General features: G+C 42.6%; 1 protein-coding gene across 1 annotated transcript in view; it reads right to left on the reverse strand.

Annotated features, from left to right (window-relative positions):
• Positions 1-3159: 3159 nt before the first annotated feature.
• TM9SF2 (transmembrane 9 superfamily member 2) overlaps positions 3160-26638 on the reverse strand; it is a 57013-nt gene continuing 33534 nt past the window's right edge. Inside the window, exons 10-17 of the mRNA XM_040991177.1 lie at positions 21274-21406; positions 19564-19683; positions 18313-18370; positions 13567-13726; positions 12252-12403; positions 11166-11277; positions 9118-9289; positions 3160-3839 (exon numbers count right to left, since the gene is read on the reverse strand). Of these exons, the coding sequence (XP_040847111.1) occupies positions 3772-3839; positions 9118-9289; positions 11166-11277; positions 12252-12403; positions 13567-13726; positions 18313-18370; positions 19564-19683; positions 21274-21406 (975 nt within the window). The 3' untranslated portion in view covers positions 3160-3771. The remainder of the gene's footprint in view (positions 3840-9117; positions 9290-11165; positions 11278-12251; positions 12404-13566; positions 13727-18312; positions 18371-19563; positions 19684-21273; positions 21407-26638) is intronic.

Here is a 26638-nt window from a genome sequence, read left to right on the forward strand (position 1 = left end):
TCCACCGGCCTGGGTGTGGAAAGAGATTTGATGCCTCCTCGAGGGCAGTAGCCACGTGCCCTGCACAGCTCCACTCAGGTGACTGGGCCCCCTCATGGATGGGGCAGCAGGTGTGGTGTGGCCTGTTGAGGAGACATGTTCATTTCTGTATGTGAGGAGCTTGAAGGTCCCGACCTCTCAGATCCTCTAGCAGGCAGGTGCTACCATAGTGGATGCAGGTAACTGCTGCGAAGGTAGACATGGATCACCAAGTGATGGGGCCAAACATGGGCCAGGGCAGGATGTCAACTCCTGTGGACAGGCAATGGGAGACTGATGGATGACTGAACTGGGAGGACAAGAACTGGACAGGCAGTAAGTCCAGTTCAACACATTTCTCTAGGACCCAGCAGTGTGGCTTAGCGGCTAAAGTCCTAACCTTGAATGGGCCCCAGGATCCCATATGGGCGCCGGTTCTAATCCCGGCAGCTCCACTTCGCATCCAGCTCCCTGCTTGTGGCCTGGGAAAGCAGTTGAGGACAGCTCAAAGCCTTGGGACCCTGTACCCGTGTGGAAGATCCGGAAGAGGTTCCTGGTCCCTGGCTTCAGATCGGTGCAGCACTGGCCATTGCGGCCACTTGGGGAGTGAATCATTGGACAGAAGATCTGTCTCTCTCTCCAGCTCTCTGTATATCTGACTTTGTAATAAAAATAAATAAATCTTTAAACAAGCAACAACAACAAAAAAACACCACACTTCTCCAGAACAAACGTGGGGTGAGGGCCTACTTGTGGCGACCTCCTTGGGAGTCTCCGCAGGATATTCAAGCCCAGACTAAGAAACGTGGCTTCCTTTCTTTCTTTTTTCAAATTTATTTTATTTTTATAAAGTCAGATATACAGAGAGGAGGAGAGACAGAGAGGAAGATCTTTCGTTCGGTGATTCACTCCCCAAGTGACCACAATGGTTGAAGCTGTGCCAATCCGAAGCCAGGAGCCTATTCCAGGTCTCCCACGCGGGTGCAGGGTCCCAAGGCTTTGGGCCATCCTCATATGCTTTCCCAGGCCACAAGCAGGGAACTGCATAGGAAGTGGGACTACCAGGATTAGAACCAGTGCCCCTATGGGGTCCCTGCACAGGCAAGGCGAGGACTTTAGCCACTAGGCTATCGAACTGGGCCCATAAACATTGTTTTCAGGACCATGTTGACAAACGCAGGGAACTTGGGGCTGACAAAGCTCTACTGTATGGGGGAAGGAGGCAGGCAGTGAAGGCCACAGCAATACAGCATTTCAGCAGAATCCCAGAAGGAGAGAAGCCAGGATGGCAGACAGATGGCAGAGAGCAGGAGAGGAGGCACAAGCAGGTCAAAGAGTGCACGTGTTTCATCTTCAATGAAGTGGGAAGTGGGCTCTGCAACAACTCATAGCAAGGAGGGAGATTTGAGCACACATACTATGGGACAGCCAGGGAATGCCAGCTCGTAAGTCTGGGCAGCCACCGGGCTGTCAGGCCAGGCGACCTTCTGTGAAGCTGCAGAGGAAACACCTTCATTTTTAGTGGTCAGGACTGACTCGCAAAATGCCTCATTCCTGAAATAGTCCAGGTTGACAAAAGGACTTGAACATTTCCCTGCCTCTGTTACTGTCCCGAGAGCTTTATTGTAAACCCTTTGCTTTTTGATGGCTCAAATCAACCCTTGTGCTCCCAGCAGAGTGCTCCCCCTCCTATAGACCAAGCTCAACCAAGTGTGGCAGCCAGCCCAGCCCAGCCCAGCCCAGCCCAGCCCAGCCCAGCCCAGCCCAGAGGTCACTGTGTGCACCTCTCCTTCCTCAGCTCTCCCCCTTCTCACCCTCTCCCTTGAATACTGACACTGTATTTTCCCCAACTGGCCCTCCACTGTCTGAGTGTGACTTATGGCTACTTCCAAGTAAAAAGCAAAGCAGAATTTATACCAAAACAGGAAGTTGGCCATTTACACATTTTTTTTTATTTGAAAGTCAGATGACAGAAACACAAATATAGAGAGAACTTCCACCCTTTGTGACCCAACCTCTGCAGCCAGGGCTGGGCTGGAGCAAGCCAGGAGCCAGGCACTGCATCCAGGTCCCTCACAGGGGCAGCAAGGACCTAAGCACTTTAGCCATTATATGCTGTCAGGCAGCTGGGGTGGGACAGTGCCTTAACTGGCTCTGCCACAACATGGGCCCCAACTTGGCTATCCTCTGTCACCACCTTTCATTGAAAAAAAAAAAAAAAACGAAAAAACAAACAAAACTGAGGAAACTCCATCCAACAAACTAGCCTGATCCTTGATTGATTTAGCTTTGAGGCATAGAGACAGAGCGAGCACCGCCATCTGCACAGGCAGGAGGGGGCCAGGCCAAAGCTGGGATCCATCACCCGCAGCTTCCCAAGGAGTGGAACTTAGGCACTCCAACAGGGAATGTAGCACCCAAGCTCCAGCCACACCTGGATTTTCTGTAAATAAAATTATTTTGATGGTTCAATCAATCAGCCTACCTCAACAATGAACCTATCTTATTAACAGAACAATATGTAAAAATTAAATAAACTACAAGAGATTTATGAAGAAAGTTTGAAAGGAACTTTCTACCATAAAATCTTCTATGTGAGAACCAACAAGTCAGATTTTTAAAATTAACAATGACAAAATTATGCAGCAAGAATCCAGGAACATCATGTAGGTGACAGCTAGTAATTTTAGTTGCAAGTTTAATACTATCTGATTAACTCTCACAAGCAGCAGGAAATAAATCCCTAAAATACAATGGATATCTCACAGATGTAACCAGAGTGCTTCTAAAGTAATCCCAAAGTTCTACATGCCACTGAAATGGAATTCAATCAGATGAACCTGACAAAGTCTTTTCTTAAATCTAAGAGATATGGCTGCTGTAAAACCCACATTAAAACACGGTAATATTAAAGATGAAAACTTGGTAGTTACTGTTGATGTACAGATCATAAAATCCAACTCTAAAAAGCCCATAAAGTGCCAACTGCATTTAGATCAAAACTCAGCAAGTGTTACATTAACAGAATTCAGTAAAATCTGATGAAACAGAATATAACACATTTAAAAGCACTCTTGAGAAAACAATTTGTATTTAGAGAAACTCTGTAAGTATAGAACAGATAATGATGCAATGAAGATGTTTTTACAATATTTATTAAGATAACAAATTTATAAATTGAAAACTCAGAGGCACATAGTTCAAAAGGCCAATACCATGGGAATAATGAAGTCAACACAGAAAGTACGAAGATATGAACAGTTACAGCCGATACAAGATTCCGAAAAGCCATACCCCCCAGAACACATCAGAGGAATCATCCTTCAAAATTACCATGATAAAAAGTTATTTCCTTCAAAGAAAAATAATTCTTTCCACCTACTGAGCCTAGAAAATCCTATTTACAATGAACTGTCCTGCATTTCGTCAGTATTATGTAATATGGCCTCCTTTATTCTGCCAGAAGTACCGAAAATTTTATAACTATTGTATTTACAAATGCACATAATATTTAAATTTTCTCTTCACCGAGAACAATGGAATATATACTTAATCAAATCACAATACAAATGCTTTAGTGTCGAAAACACATTTTGTGGAGACAGGTGTATAGAAGAGGTGTATTTGGAATTATGTTGTTTATGAAGGATTACTAGGCCAAGAAGTCTGATAAAACTGAAGGTAGTCACAAAACAGGTCTTTGTTGATGAAGAACTGAATTTATTTCTTTGTACCTGGACACTCTGGGTTCCTTCAGTCAACCTTCACCACACTGTATATTTTGGTAACAAACCAAAAGCATGCAAAGAAGCCAATTGTTCCTAAAAAAGAAAACAAACAGTAAATCCCTTTTCAAAAGAAGATCCATAATCTATACCTAAATACAAACTTAAAAATGACTGGTTCCTTTAAAAAGTTGCAAAACCATGAACAACTACCTGCCAGCCACACACCACAGATTCATATGCTTTTTAGAAAAGAAAAAAAAAAAAAAATCCAACAATCATCTTAAGAAATCACATTTAGAGAAATGGACTGAATTTTTGTACTATGAGGTAAGTTTTCTGAAGTACACATAATTTTCCTTACTATATGCCAAAGATTTAATTCAAAACTGAGAAGCTGACAATTTTCCCGTTTAAGAATATTTTATCATAAAAAGTTACAAAAATATATTTTCATGGCACAATATAAATATTCTATACATGATACCAGACTCACACAATAAATGAAAATATTTCTTTTTTTTAAAAAAAAGATTTATTTATTTTTATTGGAAAGGCAGATCAGATTTACATACAAGGAGAGACAGAAAGATCTTCTATCTGCTGGTTGACTAACCCAAATTGCCACAATGGCTGGAGCTAAACTGATCTGAAGCCAGAAGCCAGGACCTAAGCCAGGACTGGGTCTCCCATGGGGTGCAGGGTTCCAAGGCTTTGCGCCGTCCTCGACTGCTTTCCCAGCCACAAGCAGGGAACTGGATGGGAAATGGAGCAGCTGGGATGGGAACCAGTGCCCATATGGGACCTGACACTTGCAAGGTGAGGATTTAGCCACTGAGCCATCACAGTGGGGCCTGAAAATATTTTTGAAAAAATGATTTATTGGGCCCGGCAGCGTGGCCTAGCTGCTAAAGTCCTTGCCTTGAACGCGCCGGGATACCATATGGGCACCGGTTCTAATCCCAGCAGCTCCACTTCCCATCCAGCTCCATGCTTGTGGCCCGGGAAAGCAGTCGAGGACAGCCCAAAGCCTTGGGACCCTGTACCCACGTGGGAAACCTGGAAGAGGTTCCTGGATCCTGGCTTCAGATCGGCATAGCATCGGCCGTTGCGCTCACTTGGGGAGTGAATCATCGGACGGAAGATCTTCCTCTCTGTCTCTCCTCCTCTCTGTATATCTGACTTTCCAATAAACAAATAAATCTTTAAAAAAAATTAAAATTTATTTATTTATTTATTTGAAAAGCGGAGTGGTGGAGATGAAGAGGGAGATGGACAAAGAAAAATTTGCAATCAGCTGGTTCACTCTCCAAGTGGCCACAATGGCTGAGGCTGTGCCAGGTCAAAGCCAGCAGACTAAAATTCCATCCTGTCTCCCCTGTGGGTGGCAGGGCCCCAAGAACTTGTTCACGTTACAGTGCCTTGCCAGGTACATTAGAAGGGAGTTGCACCTGAAGCAAAGCAGCCGGGACTTGAACCAGCTCAACGAAATAGTATGCTACCATCACAAACTGTGGCTTAACCCACTGTGACACAATGCTGGCCTAAATTGTTTTATGAAATTTTACAATTGCCTAATTAGGATAATAACAAAGACTTCCCCACCTGAAGACCAGAGGCACCATGGTACCAGAGAACCAGGCAATGCCACCACAAAGTCTGTGTATCAACCTTGACAAGTTAACTGGCATCTCCAGGCCTCTTAACTGCCGTACTAAATGAGAAATTTATCTGCCACAGTTGCCCCAGACTCTTTACAGAGATAATTCATGAAACATGTCTTGATTTTCAGCTATTTTTTTTTAATCACTTGAGTCTAAAACAGCAATATTCTTTCAGTGTACTGAAAACGAGGCTCAAGAAGGGAGCAAGTGACCGTCCTAATGTCATGTGGCTGATAACCATGGCTAGGACTCAAACTCAAGTACAACACTCTTTAAAAACTATACTATTTGCCAGTTGCAGCACTGTGGCAGAAGAGGGTCCCAGCTTTTCCACCTTCAACAAGTTCAGCTAAGAAAGCAGCCAAAGACAACCCAAGTGCCCGTGCCACTGCAATCCAAGTAAGAGAGTCACAGGGAGCTTCAGGCTCCTAGCTTCCACCTGACCCAATCCTGGCCTTAGTGCCCATTTGGGGGTGAACCATTGAATACAAGATATCACTCCTCTCTCTGGGAAGTCTGCCTTTCAAACCTCTCAAATACTTCAGTCTTAGGCACACACACATAAATTGTATCATGTCTATGTTTAATAAACAGATTTAATTTTACAAAAGAACATTCACCAGACTTTAAACTTGCCAACATATTTAAAAATTCAACTAAGGGGCCCCGCGCGGTGGCGCAGTAGTTAAGGTCCTTGCCTTGCATGCACCAGGATCCCATATGGGCGCCGGTTCTATCCCAGCGGCCCCACTTCCCATCCAGCTCCCTGCCTGTGGCCTGGGAAAGCAGTTGAGGACGGCCCAAAGCTTTGGGACCCTGCACCCATGTGGGAGACCCGGGAGAGGCTCCTGGCTTCGGACTGGCATAGCATCGACCATTGTGCTCACTTGGGGAGTGAATCATCAGACGGAAGATCTTCCTCTCTGTATATCCGCCTTTCCAATAAAAAATAATAAAAATAAATCTTTTTAAAAAAAAAAATTCAACTAAGGCCCTCCAGGTAACGGAACAGTGGAGATATACCTTGTGAAAATTAAATGTTTATCTTGTAAGTCCCTATGGTCTCCATCGCTGTCAACTCTAACACACGGGAAAGTATGACAGGAGACTGTACATCAAGAACCCATGGGATTACAGTACTGTTGGGAACATGATAAGCATGGCCACCTGTCTCTGACACTGTTCAGCTTGGAGGGCATGATCTGCATATGCAGGGCACAAAATGCACTTTGGGACAGCAAATAGAGTAGTTAGTAAGCCTCAAAAAGAGGCTGGGGTGAATCTGAAAACTCACAGTGAAAACACAAATTACTAAAACCATCTTAGGTTAGCAAAGATTTCTGGATGATTAGATAATTCATCTATTCATCTTTTAAAAAATTTTCAATTCTTAATTTTATTTTTAATGCTGTTTACATATTTGAGAGGAACACATGCCCATGTGGGCTCTGATTAGAGTAGTGGGCATAGTTCAGGTAGAGAAAGGTGGATGGCACAAATGGTTCAGCCTCTCCTGTGTCTACTGGGGGGATAATGCACCTTGACAAAAAGTACCTGACATTCCACGTACATACTCAACCTGCCAATTTTTTTCATGTTACAGAATACTTCTTTCTGTAAAATGGACTGAATTCAATAAAACGGTGTCATCTGGAGCTTTGAAATATCTCACTTTAGACAATCCCAAGCTAACTCACTTTCACAGAGGAAACACACTGAAGGCACCAGCCTTGCTGCGTGATTCAGAATCATAAGGCTCCAGAATGCGCAACGCAAGATCTGCTGCACCCTTAACAAGTGAAGCCATCATGCTTCAAGAATCTAGAGCAACAAAGTTTGGGAAAATAGCGTTTATTACATTTATTGGTTTTGTGTGCAGGTAAGGAATTTGTTATTCTATGTGTGCATTTGTGAGAACACACAACCCGGTAATGCTTTGTTTATAGAGATCACGCATTAACACTGAGAGCTGTGGATCTGAACCCGTCTGCCAGCACGCAGAGCCGCAGCTCAGCTCCTTCCCATCCCAGCCAGCCTCTCTAAAGACCCGAAGACACAAGTGCCCGAAGTCTCTTAGACCGTGAGGCAGCAGCAGGAACACGGCAGGCGTTCCTCAGTGCTGTTGATCCAACATATGAGTAACAAGTAAAATTTATACAGTTACTACTGAAAAAAAGCAGTTTTAATCATTTTTTGGTTTCTAAAATCTCACATAACACACAAGGTAATCCAAAATCAAATTGGAAGAATCCTCCTAGCAACAGTACTTTTCTGTAAAAAGAAAGGGGCTTTGGGCCCGACGTGGTAGCCTTAGCCTCGTCCTGCATATACCAGGATCCCGAATCAACCCTGGAGATCAATGGGGTGACAGATGTCGCAGCCAGATCACCCTCACATCCAGACGCTGGGATCCCATATGGGCGCTGGTTTGTATCCCAGCAGCCCCACTTCAATTCAGCTCCCTGCCTGAGGCCTGGAAAAGAAGTCGAGGATGGCCCAAAGCCTTGGGACCCTGCACCCATGTGGGAGACCTGGAAGAGGCTCCAGGATCCTGGCTTGACTGGCGCAGCACCAGCTGTTGCAGTCACTTGGGGAGTGAATCGAGGACAGAATATCTTCCCTCTCTGTCTCTCCTCCTCTCTGTAGATCTGACTTTCCAAAAACAAAAAAACAAAAAAAACCCAAAAAACAAAAAACAAAACAAAATCCCCCCACTCCAAAAAAAAAAAAAAAAAAATCCAAGCAACAACAAAAACACAAGAAACAAGGGGGCAGCTTGGTTTTCTGTTTTGGTTCAGTCTCCCGATGCTTACCAGGCACCACGAGGAGCTGACCTATCTGGACAGAGAGGAAGCACATATAAAGGCACTTCAAATGATCAAGAAAAATGCAACTAAAAGGTTTGCTGCAAGGCCCGGCGCGGTAGCGTAGTAGCTAAAGGTTTTGCCTTGCATGTGCCAGGATCCCATTTGGGCTCCGGTTCTAATTTCAACTGCTTCACTTCCCATCCAGCTTCCTGCTTGTGGCTTGGAAAAGCAGTTGAGGATGACCCAAATTCTTGGGACCCATGTGGGAGACCTGAAAGAAGCTCCTGGTTCCTGCTTTCGGCTCGGCTCAGCTCCGGCCGTTGCTGCAGCTTGGGGAGTGAACCAGCAAACAGAAGATCTTTCTCTCTCTCTCTCTCTGTATATCTGCCTTTCCAATGAAAATAAATAAATCCTTAAAAAGAAAAAAAAAATAAGCTTTGCTCCAGAAAAGCCTATATTTTCATTTTCTATTAACTTTGTGCATATAAAACAAAAGGTAATGCAATATTATATACCAAATATCGTATCCTATTTGATATTTGTATTTTAAAGTGCACATAAAATCTCGTAAGAAGTGTCCTTATGTTGGCCTGCTCTCAGCCTCAGCTTGACATCATTTCTCCCACCTCCACTCACCCCCGAGCTGCTAAGGAGACTGTGGGTACCACTAACAGGCTAGCAGAGCCTACAGCTGTACCGGCCCAGGGCCCTGCTCTTTCCACCTAACAGTGAACCAGCCCTGTCTTGGCTTCTGTCTTATCAGCTTCCACTCCAAGAGGCACTCCTCACAGCTGGACACAGCACCATGCTTAGCTGGAAACAGGAGCAGTGCACAGCAGAAACCTCCACGCACACTGACAAATAATCCAAAAGTGTACTAAGGAGAATCGTTTAAGTTCTTACCTGTAAAAAGGAAGAAGATCAAAACCATTATCATGGTATAACCGAAGTACAGAATCGTACTTGCTGTCCCTGTGATCTGTAGTTTTGAAAAAAAGTAGTGTATTGCATATATTAAGAAATAAACTGCAGTAAACCCACTGGTGAGGAAGGAGCGCCACTGCCAGTGATAATCCTAGGAACAGAGAAAATTAAAGAACAGAATTACTTTCCAACACTTAGGTAACATGGAGCTGGAGAATAATGTCACAACGCAAGCACAAGTTCTGCCAACAGTCCCTAAAATCTTGTTTTTGCTACAAGTTCTAGTTTCTGTATCCTGAACTTTGCCCAAATGCGTCTCATGGAACTAGAGAGTGGTTAAGACATAAGGAAAAATATTACACAGCTTTGGAGTAAGAGTACATCAGATCCGCAATTCAACATGCAGGCCTTCCAAGAAAAATCAACGTACAGCTTACTCACATGGTTCAAGATTAGTTTTACTCAAGTTCAGTCAATCCTATATTAGGAATTATTCCTTCAATGCCTGGTTGAAAGTAATTTTTTGTTACCAGTTACCAAATAAGGTACACTATTAAAACAGTTCTTCTTGCATTTATACAAGATGCTTAAAACTTAGCAGATATTTTAAGAAAGAATACTGTCTGTCCTACTTTTTTGGAGTATTTGATAAATAAATGAACAACTCAAAAAGGAAATTGCTAAAAGAAAAAAAAATTATTTAAAACAAAAGCAAACACCTAGGGGGGAAGGCTTGGGGAGGTAAGACTAGGGGGGAATCCCAGGGCTTATGGAACTGTGTCATAAAATGAAATAATTAAAAAAAAAAAAAAAAAAGCAAACACCTAGAATAAATTTAATGAAAGAGATCAAAGACTTTTGTATTGAAAATTATAAAACATACTGAATTAAACAATAGAAGATAAACGGAAAAACATTAAATGTGTATGGATTGGAAGACAACATTTTAAAGTAGCAGTGTGTAGGGACTGGAATTATGGCACAGTGGGTTAAACAAAAACTGTGTGATGTTGGCATACCATATGGGCACCGGTTCAAGCCCTGGCTATTCTGCCTCTGACCTCAAAAGCACCTGGCAAGGCAGTGAGAGACGGTCAAAGTCCTTGGGGCCCTGCCACATGCAGGAGACCTGGATGGAGCTCCTGGCTCCTGCTTCCAGCCCACTGCTGGCTATCACAGGCATTTGAGGAGGGAACCAGTAAAGAAAATCAGAGGCTTACACATGCTCTCCTGCTCTCCTCTTTTAAAATGGTTATTTTAAAGTCATATGAAATTAAGCTCAAATTTTAAAAAGTCACACCAATTTTAAGTTTTTATTATCTCTTCTATAGAAAATGGATGTCTTTATAGAAGAATGGATCTAGGAGCCTGTGCTATGGTGCAGAGCGTAAAGCTATTGCCTGCAGTGACAGTATCCCAATGGACACTGCTTCCAGTCCTGCCTGTCCTACTTCCAATTCACCTCCCTGCTACTTCTCCTGGCTTTAGAGTGGCCCAGCTCTGGCCATCAGAGCCATTTGGGGGAGCAAATCAGTAAATGGAGTATTTCTCTATGCCTCTGTCTCTCTGTAACACTGATTTTCAAATAAAGAAATGAATAAATCAAATAAAAGAATGAATTTAACAATTTTCATCTTCAGAATGCAATTTTATCTACTTTATGATGAAAGCATGTCATATAGTTAATCAATGAGTTTTACAGAATTTCCATTTAATTTACTTTTACTAAATTTTAAGAGCCTAGTAATATTTGTATTATAAATATATAAGCTTTTTAAGTTAGACACAACTTCAGTAGTGAAAATCTAGCACAACACTGCTGTGATCAGGAAACCGACACTTCGAATCTCTAGTGGTTAAGCTGAGATCATCCATCCTAAAGATGCCCACATCCCAATGAGGAATAGCGGTCAATGACGAGCATAACGAGCATGTTTCTCCAGAAATTGCCCCAACCAGTAGTATTCAAGCTGCAACACATAAAAGTCATGAAAACATCCGAACTAACAAATATTACTAATACATACCTCTGCACATAGGTGGAAATAACAAAGAAGTATAGTTGCTTCAGAACATGTAATAACCAAAATGATAAACACCAGAAAGAGGAAGCCAAACATGTAATACATCTGGTGTGACCTGTAACCAAAAATGTCAAAATGAAACCATAAATACTTTTGACATAATAGATGACACAAATTTTTCATTCTTCTTAAACTAGAAAGTTTCGGTTTTTTTCTCCCAATTAACCAAACAAAAAATATTTTATGAATTTAAGTGGTGATGGCCGTGGAGAAGGGCAGGAGGGAGAAGATACAGTAACAGCATCTTCCTGCTTCGACAGATTCTGCATCTCCCATTCAACCAAACATGGTGAACACACTCACTTACTGCTGAGTCCTACACAGACTGGATAAACACTTAATAAAAACGCAGAGCCAAATTAAGAAAAGGCCACATCTGCTATATTTAGATTTTTTTTGGCCACTTAGCATATGTGTGTATCACATTCAATCTAGTTGAGTTTGCCAAATCAATAATTGCAAACAAAGAATAAGTTCTAATGGCTAAAAGGCTCAAATTTATCTCTAATTTTATATAATCTCAATCCTTGGTATTGTCTATAACATATGTCAATGTGGCAAAAAAAAAAGTCACAGTATAAGGAAGTGACTCAAAGAGTTCTTCCATGCAAACAAGAACTCAAGAATCAACACATCTGGTGCCTGGGAAAGACCAGATGAATCCCTTCTTGTTCTCCTCACAAGCCTTGAGGGCAGCTTCTCACAGGACAGAGGTATGGGAAGATGGGTTAATTCTGTCACATGGCTACATCGCCAAAGCCTCATTTTCCTAAATTATCCCTTCCTCCAAGTTCTATGAATTAGTAAGAAATGAAAGTAGGATTGAATACTCAAATATCATCAGCTTTTATCACTATCCTTCTTTTTCCAAATGGAAAAGATTAAAACAATCCCCAGTTCTTAAGACCTGATTGTTAATTTATTTTAAGATACAAATAAAAATTCATTTGGAGTACATGAAAAGCAAATTTTTCTTTAACAACAAATTTTATACAGTATAGTAATGAGAGGACTCTATTACTAGCTTACCAAATACTATTCAGGATGAAGAAGAGCTGTATGAAGATGCAGCCAAAGGGCAGGATGCCTCCCATGACGATGCCAGGCAAGGGCTTTGTGTAGAATGACTGCTCAGGAATCTGCCGTGGGATCTGATTGGTGCGGACTGGGTGCTCGATGGCCTTCAGTCAAGAGAAGAGAGATTCACAATCATTAGCTCCTTGACAATTATTTTCTGTAAAGATTACTTTCTGCTTTTGATCAGCGTTCATACTGACTCTAATGGCAATGAGTCTACTTAAGCATCAAACTGAAATTTGATTTTAGAAGCAATGACTAGGACACTATCAAGAACAGCATTAGTTGTCATTGCAATGAGTCAACATTGTTCCCAGCAGTTAACCACTGACTCATGGCTTTAGACAAAGTAGGAAATACACAGGAGACAATTAGTACTTGGAAAATGATACTTGAAAACAAGTATAGTTAGGGTTTTGCAGTGGATGTTTTGGCAAAGGTGTTCCAGGAGTGCTGTACACATTGCTGTGTTGCTTTTTTTTTCTCTTTTTTTCTAAAGATTTATTTATTTATTTGAAAGCTAAAGTCAGAGATCGAGATGGAGAGAGGAATCTCTCATCTGCCAATTCATTCTGCCAAAGGCCACAACAGCTGTGGTTGGATCGGGGGAAGCAGGACCTGTGAACCCCAGCTTGGTCTCCCACATGCACGGCAGGGTCCCAAGCACATGAGCCATCATCCACTGCTGCCTAGCTTGGGAGTCCTCAGCCGAAAGCCATGAGAAGCAGAAGCAGTTCCTACATGAGATGTGGGCATGGCAATCAGTAGCTTCTAACACTGTGACAAAATATCTGTTCCAATATTAAGAATTTCCTAAGGGGTGCCAGCACCATGGCACCATTTTCTCCTGTAGGTGGCAGCAACCCATGCAGGCACTGGTTGGTGTCCCAGCTGTTCCACTTCACATCCAGCTCCCTGCTTGTGACCTGGGAAAGCAGTGGAGCATGGCTCAGGTCCTGAGACCCCTGCACCCACATGCATGACACAAATGAAGCTCCTGGTTCCTGGCTTCAGATCGGCTCAACCCTGGCCGTCATGGCCATCTGGGGAGTGAACCAGTGGACAGAAGATCATCCTGTCTCTCCTTCTCTCATAAATCTTGAGGGAGAAATACAGACGCACACACACATTTTAAAGAATTTTTCATGAATCCAAGATCCTACAGGGCAAGTTCACATTTTTTAGACAATTTCATGACATCTTTAAGGAGCAGATGCTTATTTCCACAGCTGAGTTTTTTGGAGAATGTTGCCACCTATAAACTTACATTCTTTTTGAAGCCAAAGTATGCCCCAATGAAAGTCAGTGGCACAGATATGCAGAACCAGAGGGCCAAGATCGCGACCAGCGTTCCAAAGGGAATGGCTGCTGATGACCCTTCTCCCCAGAGAATCAGATTCATGATGAAGAAGTCGGCAAATACAATCCTGAAGGACACAAAAGACATGTCAAAACAGAGCTGGGAGCAAAAAAGAAATAACAGGGCAACTTTTGTGCTTCAGAATACAGACTGTGTATCCTTAACCTGAAAATGTAAAACCCCAAACGCTCCAAGACTGGAAGGTTTGTGAGCACTGCCAGGCTTTCTGGAGGCTTACTTCAGATTTTAGAGCATTTGCGGACTTTGTATTTTAGAGGGACTCAACAGGTAACATCTATAAAAATATTTCAAAATTCAAAGCACTCTGAAGTCTCAAATACTTCTGGTTCCTATATTTTGGATTAGGGTACTTGACTGTACATACAAAGAAAATAGAAGGGCACCATTGAAGGGAATGTGAACTTAAAACGTGACCAGAAACTGCAACATTGCTCCTCTGATGGGATCCATCCCACCCACAATCCCACCAGCAGCCAATGAAGGTCACTTCCTCACAGACTGGCCACACTTGCTGTCAGAGCTCCTGTCTCTAGTGACAAGCGCGTGGAGCACCTGGTGCTGGCTGACTGCGCAAGTCTGACCTCCTCTCTCACTTAGACACACACCTTTTGCAAAGTCAGTATGTGAGTTATTTAGAGTCAGACTACTGATGCCTTTTAAATATCCTGTTCTTCCTGTTTGTGGTTTTTTTTTTTTAAACCCAAACACAAGAATTGTGTGTACTTTCAGTCTTCTGCCCTCTTAAAAACATGGCTATAATAATACAAGCAACTTTTATATCCAGCCTCCCATTTGAAAAATGCTTATTTTTTACTATTCTATCTTTTAAGAAAGTCTCTATTACTTTTTAAGAATTAACATGGAAACAGATTCGATGTGTTCCGTCGGCACAATCCCAAGCAGCCCCATCTCCCTTGCCCCTCAGCTCCCTGCTCATACCTCTTCCCCACTTCCCTCTCTCCGACAGTATTCGGACAGAGATAACATCTGGCAAGCAGCACCTGACATGGGAAGGAAGTCTCTGAGCCCCAGTACTCTCCCAGATTCTCACCCTACAGGCAGGCCTCGTACATCTAGCATGCATGGATGTATATGACAGGCAGAGACAGTAAAAAAATCTCGTCTACCTTCCAGATGCCTGCCAAACGCCAGTCAGGGTCTCCACGTTGAGAGACATGGACCTAGTCACTTAGGCCATCCCCAATTCCTCACGCAGTGAACATCAGCAGCAAGCTGCTAACAGATAGTACGCTGCCTCAATTTAAACCCAGGCACTTTGAAATGGCACTTGGGTGTTACGAACCACAACTTAACCATTATGCCACTTAGGTTGTTTTTGTTCTTAGATGTTTATTTGTTTTTATTTTAAAGTTGTGTTACAAAGAAAGAGCTCTTCCATTGTTGGTTCACTCCCCAACTGTCTTTAGGGGGTGGGGCTAAGCCAGGCCGAAACCACACAACAGGAATTCCACCAAGATATCCCACATGGGTGGCAGACACCTAACTGTTTGAATTGTCATCTACTGCCTCTTAGGGTGCATGATAGCAGGAAACTGGATCCAATTCTGGAACTGCGACACAGAATAGACGAAGGTGTACCAAACAGTGGCTTAATCTGCTAAAACACTGCCAACCCACATGTAAGGGAAAAATGAGACTGTGTGTTTTCCTGGTGTTAACTTTTTAAGACTTATTTATTTGAAAGGCAGAAAAACAGAGAAAAGAACAGAGACAGAGGGAAAGGGAGAGAGGAAGAGGAGATCTTCCACCTCCTGTTTCATTCTTTTACAGCTACAACAGTCAGGTATGGAGCAGGCTGAAGCCAGGAGCCAGTAACCCCACTCTGGTCTCAAGAAACAGGGTCATGTTCCTCTGTCTCCCCAGGCAGGAAGGTGGATAGAAAGTAAAACATCCAGAACTCAAACTGGCACCTTGACAAGGGATGGTGGTATAGCTGGTGGGTGGCTTAACCCACTGTGTCACAATGCTGAGACCATTTCTTTCTTTCTTTTTTTTTCAAAGATTTTTAAAAATTTTTATTGGAAAGGCGGATATAAAGAGAGGAAGATCTTCCATCTGATGATCCACTCCCCAAGTGAGTGCAACGGCCGATGCTATGGCGATCTGAAGCCAGGAGCCTCTCCCGGGTCTCCCACACAGGTGCAGGGTCCCAAAGCTTTGGGCCGTCCACCACTGCTTTCCTGGGCCACAGGCAGGGAGCTGGATGGGAAGTGGGGCTGCTGGGTTTAGAACCGGCGCCCAAATGGGATCCCGGGCGTGCAAGGCGAGGACCTTAACCACTGCGCCATCGCGCTGGGCCCCATTTCTTTCTTTTTAAAGATTTATTGTACTACTTATTTGAAAGGGAGAGTGACAGAGACAGAGAAAAGTTCCATCTGCTGGCTTATTTGTCAAATGGCTGCAATGGCCAAGGCTGGACCAAGCCCAAGCTGAAGTTTTGGAGCTCCCATCTAAGTCCCCACATGGATTGTCGAGGCCATAGTATTTGGACCACCTTTTTCTCTTTTTCCAGCCATGTTAGCAGTAATCAAAAACAGAGCAGCCAGAATGTAATCTTTGCCCAAATACGAGAGACTAGCATCGCAAGTGGCAGTTTAACCTGTGGTGTCCCGTTGCCAACTCCACAACTACCATTACTCTAAACAACTAAGTGATGAGTAAGGGTGAGTGTCTCGTGGGAGGATTAATCAACTGAGCCATCACGCTAGACCCCCCAAAACAGATATTTAGATGGGCTTACACTCCAAATTTATAGGGATTTAGGCAGTAAATATATGATGAAAAAAAAAAAACAACAACAGAATAAGGGTGTGTAAAAAAGCTATTTTCCCAAGACATTTTGTTGGGAATGGAACAAAAAATAAGAGTAAAAGGGAAGATGCTCATTGGAATTTCTTTTTAGGATCTGGGAGACATAAGCATATTTGCAGCAATAAGAGAAGAACCACATCAACAGAACATATGGAAAAGAGATATTGAGGGAAGAAGCGAGTGTGTCTCAAAGGCAAGATTCCCAAGAAACTCACAGGAGCCTGTCTTGGCTAGGAGGGGACTATTCAATTCTGAAGTCAGATTACAGAGACGGAAGGAAGGACAGAGATCTTCCGCCTGTTGGGTTACTCCCCAGCTGTCCACAATGGCCAGCACTGCTGCAGGCAGAAGCCAGAGGTCAGGAGCTGCAAGTGTCCCCTCACGAGTGGCAGCAGCCCAACTAATTGAGCCACCTGTTGCTACTTTCCCCAGGCCACAAACCTGCCTGCATACATGATAGTGGCACTGCAGAGAGTGGCTGTAACCTCGATGTCACAATGCTGGCCCAGGAGGGGCACTTGCGCTTCTTGAGGGAAAAAACTTGAGAAAAGCGGAACAATTTGCTGGAGCAGGAATGGCTAGGCAGGTGTGGGTCTTCAATGGAGCGAGCATTTGCAGACAATACTGCAAACCTGCGAAAAGGCTAGCAGCTAGGGCTTTGCTTCTGTCTTGCAAATGCAACAGTCCTAGCTTCTAGATTTTAACTTTGGCTTTACTACTGCTGCCCTGCTATGGGTCAGTTCATGCCCACCAGTCATGTGGTGAGTCGGGGAGAAGGCAAGTTCATAACAGACATTTGAGTTTATCTTTCAGACAGTTTTTTGTTCTGTTTTGATTTGTAGCTGTTTATTTTCAGTATATTGTCCCCACTTTACTATCTCTGGAAAGTGTTAATGCTGCTGTTTACAACAGTCAGGGCTGGTCCAGGCTGATGTCAGGAGGTCATGCACTTGGGCCATCATCAGCTACTGCCCAGGTGCCCTACAAATGAAGGACTAAGAGCAGAGCCTTAAATCCAATAAGGACTGTAGGCTCCTTGAGTGCCAGCTTATCCCACATGCCCCGAAGTGGCAATACATACATACATACATACATATATATACATGTATGTTTTATTTTTACTGGAAAGACAAATTTTACAGAGAGGAGAGACAGAAGAAAATAGCTTCCATCCACTGGCTCAACCCCAAATGGCCACAATAGCTGGAGCTGAGCTCGATCCAGAGCCAGGAGCCGGTACCTCTTCTGGATCTCCCACAAGGGCGCAGAGTCCCAAGATGTTGGGTCATTCTGCACTGCTTTCCCAGGCCACAGGCAGGGAGCTGGATGTGGGTGGGACAGTCAATATGCAAGCCAGCACCCATATGGGATCCCTGTGCATGTAAGGTAAGGACTTTAGCCACAAGGCTACTGCACTGGGCCCAGTGGCAATATTTTTAATAAAAATTCTAAAAATATATGCCTGGTTTTACTAACTTCGGGTAAAGAACCTTTCCTGTGATTAGGTCAAAAGCTTTAAATTCATCCTTATGTGCAAGTCTGACCACTACAGACTGAGGAATATTTTGAACAAAGAGAGTAAGATTTCTCATTCATAAATGAGTTATTTGCCAAATAGGACGAGCAAAAGTCATTTGGCAAATGCTCACTAAACACTGACTTTACATCCCCTTTCAAAAGTTAAATTCATTTTTTACATATTTACAGAGAGGAAAAAAACCTCAAGAGATTGAAAATTTGGGGATTTAACTATGACTACAGTAAATTATTCAAAATTTATTCAAAATGTATGCTGCTTACCCAGGACAAAGAAATGATGTCAATAAGACGTTTGTTTTCCATTTTTCACCTCCAAAGGCTACAGAAGAAACAAAAAAAGTGAGGTAAATGCAGACTTTTCTTTAAAGCCAATCAAAAACATCTGTACTCTGAAGTCTACTCTTTGCCAACTCTGTGCCAGCCCTGGACACACGGCAGCACACTGCCACCTCTGCCACGTCCCACTCTTGGGAGCTCTGTGTCACTACAATCTAAGGTCAACAGCAGAACAAACTCATTTAGATAGTTCTTTCTAAACTGTATTTAATCTAAAAGATGAGATAAGCACTAATAAAATCATGTATGCACATATAACTGTGCATATGCACACGCTGCATTTACAACGACAGTAGACACTGGTGAAATTAAATTTGGGCTTGGTGAACTCCATGAGCCCTAAGCAGCGTTATCGACAGGACTGGGTGAGAAGAGCCCACTGCGCTCTCCCAGCAGTCTGTGGCTCACTGCAGACTGGTTCTCCTACCAGAACCCTGGGTCGTTCTGTAGCAGGGCTGACCCCCGACACTCCTCCACCACAGGGCGTCTGTGGGGCGTGGACGAGAGACATGGCACATCAGAAGGCCTATATATCTGACAGAAAAAACTGGCTTAAGAAATTTATTTTTACTGGAAAGTCATATTTACAGAGAGAAGGAGACTGGTTCACTCTCCAAATGGTCACAACAGCTGAGCTGCGCCAATTCAAAAGCCAGGAGCCAGGAGCTTCTCCCTGGTCTCCCTCACAAGTGCAGGGTCCCAAGGCCTTAGGCTATCCTCAGCTGCTTTCCCAGCCCACAAGCAGGGAGCTGGACGGGAAGTGGAGCAACCCGGACATGAATCCCATACAGGATCCCAGCATGCAAGGCAAGGACCTTAGCTACTAGGCTACTGTGCTGGGCCCTAATTGGCTTAAAATAGTTTTTGCCCCTCTATAATTTGCTTTTTCTCTACTTAAGAAAAAAACAAAGTAAAACAAATCAGAAAAACCTAAAAGTGAAGTACAGAGTTAAAAAATAAAAGTCTCTGTTCCCAGTTCAAAAGTCAGAAATGAAACTGGGAACCTAAGAATATCTTTGATTTTAAAAAACATCTTTTTCTTTTTCATTTTTTAAATTATATTTTTGACTAAAAAACATCTTAATTTGTGACCTAGAGACACCTGTACTGCACATTGTCTGGGTAGTCCTAGTCCTGCTGCCGCAGGCTTGACCCCACCGCACACCTCCTACTTACATTTGTAGAATCTGGCGGCAACGTAGCCTGCAGGAGTTCCCAGCAGCACCCACAGCACTACAGCACACGTCATCAGTGCTCCTCGGTTGGCAGGAGACAAAAATCCCAGGCAAGCAAAAACTGAAAAAGCAAGTCATTAGGAGTTATGGGTGCCCTTACTCTCTCCTCTGTTCTGAAAAGAACTTTACACAAAATCTTAGTAATCCTTGGTGTACTAAACGCAAGCAATCACTCATGAGTCAAACTCCACTCTGGTCAGGGTCTCTGAGCCCCCGGCACCCCATGCCAAGGAACTCCACTCTGGTCAGGGTCTCTGAGCCCCCGGCACCCCATGCCAAGGAACTCCACTCTGGTCAGGGTCTCTGAGCCCCCGGCACCCCATGCCAAGGAGAGACTGATTTCAGAGTGTTTACAGCTCTTCTGAGATTTGAACAGTCTGTAAATCAACATGAACAAAATATTCCCACTATGAAATACTCTACTTTCATTTCATACTTGATCCTCTGAGGGTGAAAACAATTTCTTAAAACATTCAAACCTAAGAAATAAGAAGGAATCTAACCAAAGAGCTAAACAGGGAGGAAGAGATATCACAGGTCCATTAGTTTGTTAAAACAAATTACCTACGCACATGGTAAATAACTTGGTAAACTTTGGTACCCACCTTTATTGAGCTGGTTAGCTCGGTTTACTCTTTACTCTCCTACTAACAAGAATAAAAATGCCATTTTATATTCTTAGAGGTGACCAGCTTTAAGCTGGGGCTCTGTAGTTATAACATGCTCAGATGTCTAACGCTAGTAAGGTATTACAGAGAAGTGTATCAATCATTTTGGCAAGAAAATCAACAATGTTACTCCTCATGTGTGTACACCCCTCATGTGTGTGTGGCAGACTACACGCATGACCAAACATGCACACCTTCTGACTGGCACCCAAAGCCATGATCAGCAGCAGAGTTTAGGAAGATGACCACAATCCAAGCTGTGATGCCCCCTCTTATTCCTTCCAGGTCTCAGGAACCAACTCTCCTTAAGCATAGTTCATACTTGAGGACTGATGTAGAATGCATCTTTACATTTCCTATCTTAGGCTCTCTAGAACTTCATGAAAAAATTTTTTTCTATTTATTTGTTTGTTTACGTGAGAGAGAGAGAGATCTTCCATCTGCTGGCCATTCACCAGATGATGGCAATGGGTGGGGATCGGGCAGGTAGAAGCTAGGAGCCAAGAGCTTTCTCTGGGTCTCCCGTGTGTGGCAGGACCCCCAGTACTTGTGCCATCCTCTGCTGCTTTTCCCAGGCAATAAACAAGGAGCTGAGTTAGAAGTGGAGCAGCTGGAACTCAAACCAATTATATATATATTTATATGGGATGCCAGTAGAGCAAAGTGGCAGCTTTACCTCTCCACAAGACCTCCCTTCTGGGGAGGCTGGGTGAGTGACTGGGCTGTCGGATCCACACCCATTGAAGCGCTGCTCAGCTCCAGCCCAGTGCTACTGCAACAAGTTAGCTCCTTACAGAATCGAGGGGAGGCACCCCACATCAGCTCTGGGCACTGCAAACCTGTCCCCAAGTCACTAAAGAGTCAAAGCACACAGCTTCCAAGAGCCTTTGAGAAACCAAGTAGCCTGGTTATCTTACCAAGTAGAACTAGTTTCAAGTATCTATTTATAAAAAGTATTATCTAAAATATTCACTATTACTTACATAGAGTCACAAAAGTCATAATTAAAATCTGTGTCCCTGATCCTAAAAAGACCGACAGTAGCATGCCTTTTCTTGGGGGACGGAATATATCACCATGAACCAGCTTCCAGCCAAATTCCTCCTGGGCATCCTCCTGCAAGGGAATGAAATTCATTCAGCTGTCATAAGGTATCACCAAGACAACCAAATCATTTATTCAACTGCTAAATATGCTATTACACAGAAAAATTCTTTAAACTTCTAATTTGTGTTAATATCAATCATAATTTTTGAGGAATATAGCTTTACACTTATGGATTTTGTATGGTTTTCTTGATTCTTTTAAAGAACATTGTGAATCATGTCTATAAATAGTTATTGAGAAATTTAACAAAGGCATTCTGACTCCTACCCAGTGCTACTTTTAATCAAGCTTTGTGATGCAATTTGGTAATTTTTAATCATGCTCTTTTCCTTTCACTTTATAACTTGCTTTTTTTTCTTTAAAGATCTATTTACTTGAAAGTAGAGTTACAAAAAGAGAAAGAGACAGACAGACTAGAATATCATCCATCTGCTGGCTCGCTCCTGGACTGCCTTCAACGGCTGGAGCTAGGGCAGTCCAAAGCCAGAAGCCAGTTCTTCTAGATCTCCCAGCTGAGCGCTGGGACCCAAGGTCCTAGTCTATCTTCCACTATTTTCCCAGGCACATTAGCAGTAAGCTGGATCAGAAATGAAGAGGAGCGACCCAAACTGGTGCCCAGAAAGGAAGCTAGTGTCACTGGTGACAGTTTTACCTGCTATGCAACAGTGCCACTCCTCAATGCATACTTATTAATCTCCAAAAACATATAGTATGTGCTCTGACAGTTAACTGGCTAATACAGCGAACTTGGTGTAGGCATATTAGCAAGTTTGTGTAGCTCAAACCATAGCCTTCATCTCCAGATATATATATACAAATACTGAGTCAACCACAGGCATCTTACACACAACTACCTACAACGCTATGATTTTCCCTGCCTAATTCCACTTTCTACAGCTCCTCCATCTTCACAGTTCTCAGTCTTCCAATTCTTAAAGCTTTCTATTTTTTTTTCACGCCTTAAATAAAACCCTTTAATAAGCCCTAAAGACCTACCACCAAAATATATCCACAAGATCCCCACTGGCCCTACAGGTTCAAGCCATCACATACATGTTACCTTGTTACTTCAGCAACAGAAAAGCTGGTCTGTTTCTGCCTTTGGCTCATTCACTGTTCAGCACACAATGTAACAGGAATCCTTTTAACTGCCCAACGGTTTGGATCAGGAACCTGGGGTCAATTGACTTTCATCCTCTACACGTATCAGAGCCAACAGTCCATCAGCATCACCCACCTCCCAATAAATCCTCTGTATCTGGCCCCTTCCTTGCCTCCTTGCTGCCACCATTCTGTCTTGAGAACTGCATAATAGCTTTAAAAACTGGTCTCTCGGCCGATCTGAGGCCAGGAGCCAGGAACTTATCCCAGATCTCCAATGCGAGTGCAAGGTTCCAAGGCTTCGGGCTGTCCTCAACTGCTTTCCCAGGCCACAAGCAGGGAGCTGGATGGGAAGCAGGACTGCCAGGATTAGAACCGGCAACCATATGGGATCCTGGCATGTTCAAGGTGAAGACATTAGCCGCTAGGCCATCGCGGTGGGCCCCAAATTTTACAACTTCTTAATGACCAAACTGTGCAGCTTACAAGTCCTTCAGGATGTGGCCCTACTCACTTCTGCAGTTCCCGGCCTAACAATACCTCTGGGTCCATCTGTACCCCTCCTCCCAATTCCCAAACTCCTACTTTACAAGTAGCAAACAATCCTGCTGCTAATATACTGCTTGTATATAGTTTTCCTGGAATTCAAAACATGGATACTTATATGTCTAAGTAGTAAAATTAAAAATATTTCCTACCCCTAGTACAAAAAACTTCATCACTTGGGAATTACACTGTACGTAGTCATTCATAAGGCATGTATAAGCTGAACTGTAATGACAATACATGGATTCCAAGCAGACTTGATAAGTTATATCTGGTACTACCATAAACAATACGGGGGTATGGTGGGATTCCACAGATCAAACCAGACTGAATGGGAGCTGACCATATGGGGGTGATCAGGACACTGGTCTTCCTGCCTCTGTGGAATACCTACCTCAAAAGAGGAGAGGGCAGGGCAATAGATGAGGCAATAATTCTGATTATTCTTATTTAATAAACATTGTTCTTATTTTTTAAAAACAAGAATGGTAGTATATTACATATCTTATCATACCTTGGGGTTTTTTTTGTCTAACAAAATCAGAAATGTCCTTTTACTCTGCACACATAGAACTCCTTCATTAAAAAAAAACTATTTGGGCACGGTGGTGTGGCCTAACAGCTAAAGTCCTCGCCTTGAATGAGCCAGGATCCCATATGGGCACCAGTTCTAATCCCGGCAGCTCTACTTCCCATCCAGCTCCCTGCCTGTGGCCTGGGAAAGCAGTTGAGGACAGCCCAAAGCCTTAGTATCCTGTACCTGTGAGGGAGACCTGGAGGAAGTTCCTTGCTCTTGGCTTCGGATCAGCATACTACCGGCTGCTGCGCTCACTTGGGGAGTGAATCATCAGGCGGAAGATCTTCCTCTCTATCTCTCCAGCTCTCTGTATATCTGTCTTTGTAATAAAAATAAATAAATCTTTAAAAAAATCATTTGAGAGTCAGATAGAGATACAACGGGACTCCCGTCCACTGGTTCTTTTTAAAATACCTTTCCTGCCTGAGGCTGGTCCAGGCTGAAGCCAGGAGCCAAAACCTCAATCTAGATCTCCCAAGTGAGTGGTGGGGACCCACCACTTGGACCCGCTGCTTTCCAGGGTGCATATTAGCAGGAAGCTGACATTGAGAACAGTGTTGGGACTTGATCCCAGGCATTCTGAGATGGTTTGCAGGTGCCTCAACTAGATTCAACTCCTGGGTCAAAATCCCACCTCTCTACATCCTTTTTAGCAGAACACAGTATTACATGATACAGATATTCTGTAATTTATAAAAACAGCTCCCTATTGATGAATACTATAATCTTTTGCTATTTTTAAGCAAAAAAATACTGTTTTAAAGTAAAAACTAACAATAGTAAAATCCTTAGTATCCAAGTTAATTTCCAGCTAGGGACAGAACTGTCAGGTCAAATCATTCATAATGCAAACTAACTTTTTGCCAAAATGGTTCTATATCCTCATTCACTATGAATCTCCACAGTCATGTCCTCCACCCCCAGCATAGGATCTTACCGAGCATGTACGTTTCCACCAATGTGTCAAATGAACTAACACTCCCACATTATATTTTAATCTGCATTTCTCTTATTAAGAATGGTATCACAGCTTTTTATAGCCTTAAGAACCATTTGGGGGCCAAGTGCAATGGTTTGACTGGCTAATCCTCCTTCTTCAAGTGCTGTGATGCCATATGGGCACAGGTTCATGTCCCAGCTGCTCCACTTCCAAACTAGCTTGTGGTCTGGGAAAGCAGTAGAGGATGGCCCAAAGCCTTAGGACCCTGCACCCAAATGAGAGACCCAGAAGAGGCTCTTAACTCCTAGCTTTGGATCAGCTCAGCTCTGGCTGTTGCAACCCCTTGGGAGTAAACAAGCAGATGGAAGATCTTTGTCTCTGTTTCTCTGCAGATTTGTCATTCCAAGAAAAACAGATCTTTAAAAACAAAACTATCTGTCTTTTCTTTCCTAGGGACTCTCTCTTCATGTACCTTGCTCTATTTCTTACTAGGTTATTGATTTTTTTTTCCTTTTACGTCTTATTATTACTTTATGATACAGTTCCATAGGTCCTAGGATTGCCCTTACTCCCTCCCCAATTTCCTCTTCAGTGAGTTCCCATAAATTATTACTATAGTATAGTTCTTCATAAGCAATCATATGTCCATCTTTGCAGCTATGAACAATGGCAGAGTCCAGCATTGTATTGTTAAGATATATTGAACACTTTCATTGGGAGTGCATCTTTGATCTGGAAGTAGAGATGCATACTGCATTGTATCCTCACATTTGGATATGATAGTCTCCAATACACAGTTACTATACATTCCCTTAAATGGAAAAGCCACAAAACAAAATCAGCAAGAGGAAGAAAAAAAGAAATTTACAATTCCATGAAGTTAAATAACATGCTACTGAATGACCAAAGTGCTGCTGAAAAAAATGAAAAAAAAAAACCAAATCAAGAACCTTCTTGGAAGAAAATGATGCTACTGTACTATCCATGAGTCACTGAAGAACTTAATGAGAAAGTGTTTCGAAGAGATGAAACAAAAAAAGCAAAAATCAAAACCGTGACATACAGTTTCTGCTGATTTTTGTTGGCAAGATATGTCTTCTGTAGGCAACAAGTAGATGGGTTTTATTTTTTCATCCAGTCTACTAATCTATGACTTTTGATTGATGAGTTTAAGCCATTTACATTCAGGGTTAATATGAATGGGTGGTAATTTGGTGTTTTCATTTTAGCAATGGGTTGTTCATTGATTTAGTCTTCTGTTGTAATTTTACTGGTATTAATTATTTTCTTAATGATTTTAGGGTTTATTTACTAAGAAGTTAACTCTTCATGACAGATTTTTAAATGTTTTTACTTTCCCCTTTTGATATATATATTTTACTTTCTAACACTTTTTGCTATTTAGATTTCTTTAAACAGTACAAACCAACTATTTCTTTTACAGCTTTTGTCCGTCTCTAAGATTTAAATGTAATTTCCCATGTGTTGTCAGTATTTTACAGATTTATTTAATCTGAATCATTACTTATATCTAAGGAATGAATTTGGAATCTACATGAATTATTTTCTAGATGATCACAACTTTATCCCAATATAATTCATTAGCAATCCATTTTTTTCTATTGACATATCTTTATTAATTTCCAAATCCAGACTTACCATTATATACAGAAAATGTTTACTTGGCACTTCATCCATCCTTCTAAATTCCCTTTTAGTGTTAGTTCTACTTATTGACTTCCTGCTAAAATCTAAAGAGAAGATCTAAAGAGAAGATCAACTGTTTCTGCTCATATAAAGAAGTAACCCTAACTTCTGTCTGAAAAACAGCCTCCTCCTGTAGACATCCTGCAGTAGTTCATTTCTCATGAACTGACACATGCTGTGTCTTTGAGCCTCCGCTGGCACCAACTGTTTTTCTTTGCCTGCTTCCTTTGCTCAGTGTTGCCCCACGCTCATTCTAAGATCTTCTCTTGTAACTCACAGACAACAGACTCGAATCAGCATTAGACAATAGAAAAACCACAAAGGCATATGGGGGGAATCAGGAGTGATCCTAACAACCACTTAACAGGAG

The sequence above is a fragment of the Ochotona curzoniae genome, unplaced genomic scaffold (genome assembly GCF_017591425.1).
Source record: "Ochotona curzoniae isolate NIBS_2020 unplaced genomic scaffold, NIBS_Ocur_1.0 contig_64, whole genome shotgun sequence".
Taxonomy (NCBI): domain Eukaryota; kingdom Metazoa; phylum Chordata; class Mammalia; order Lagomorpha; family Ochotonidae; genus Ochotona; species Ochotona curzoniae.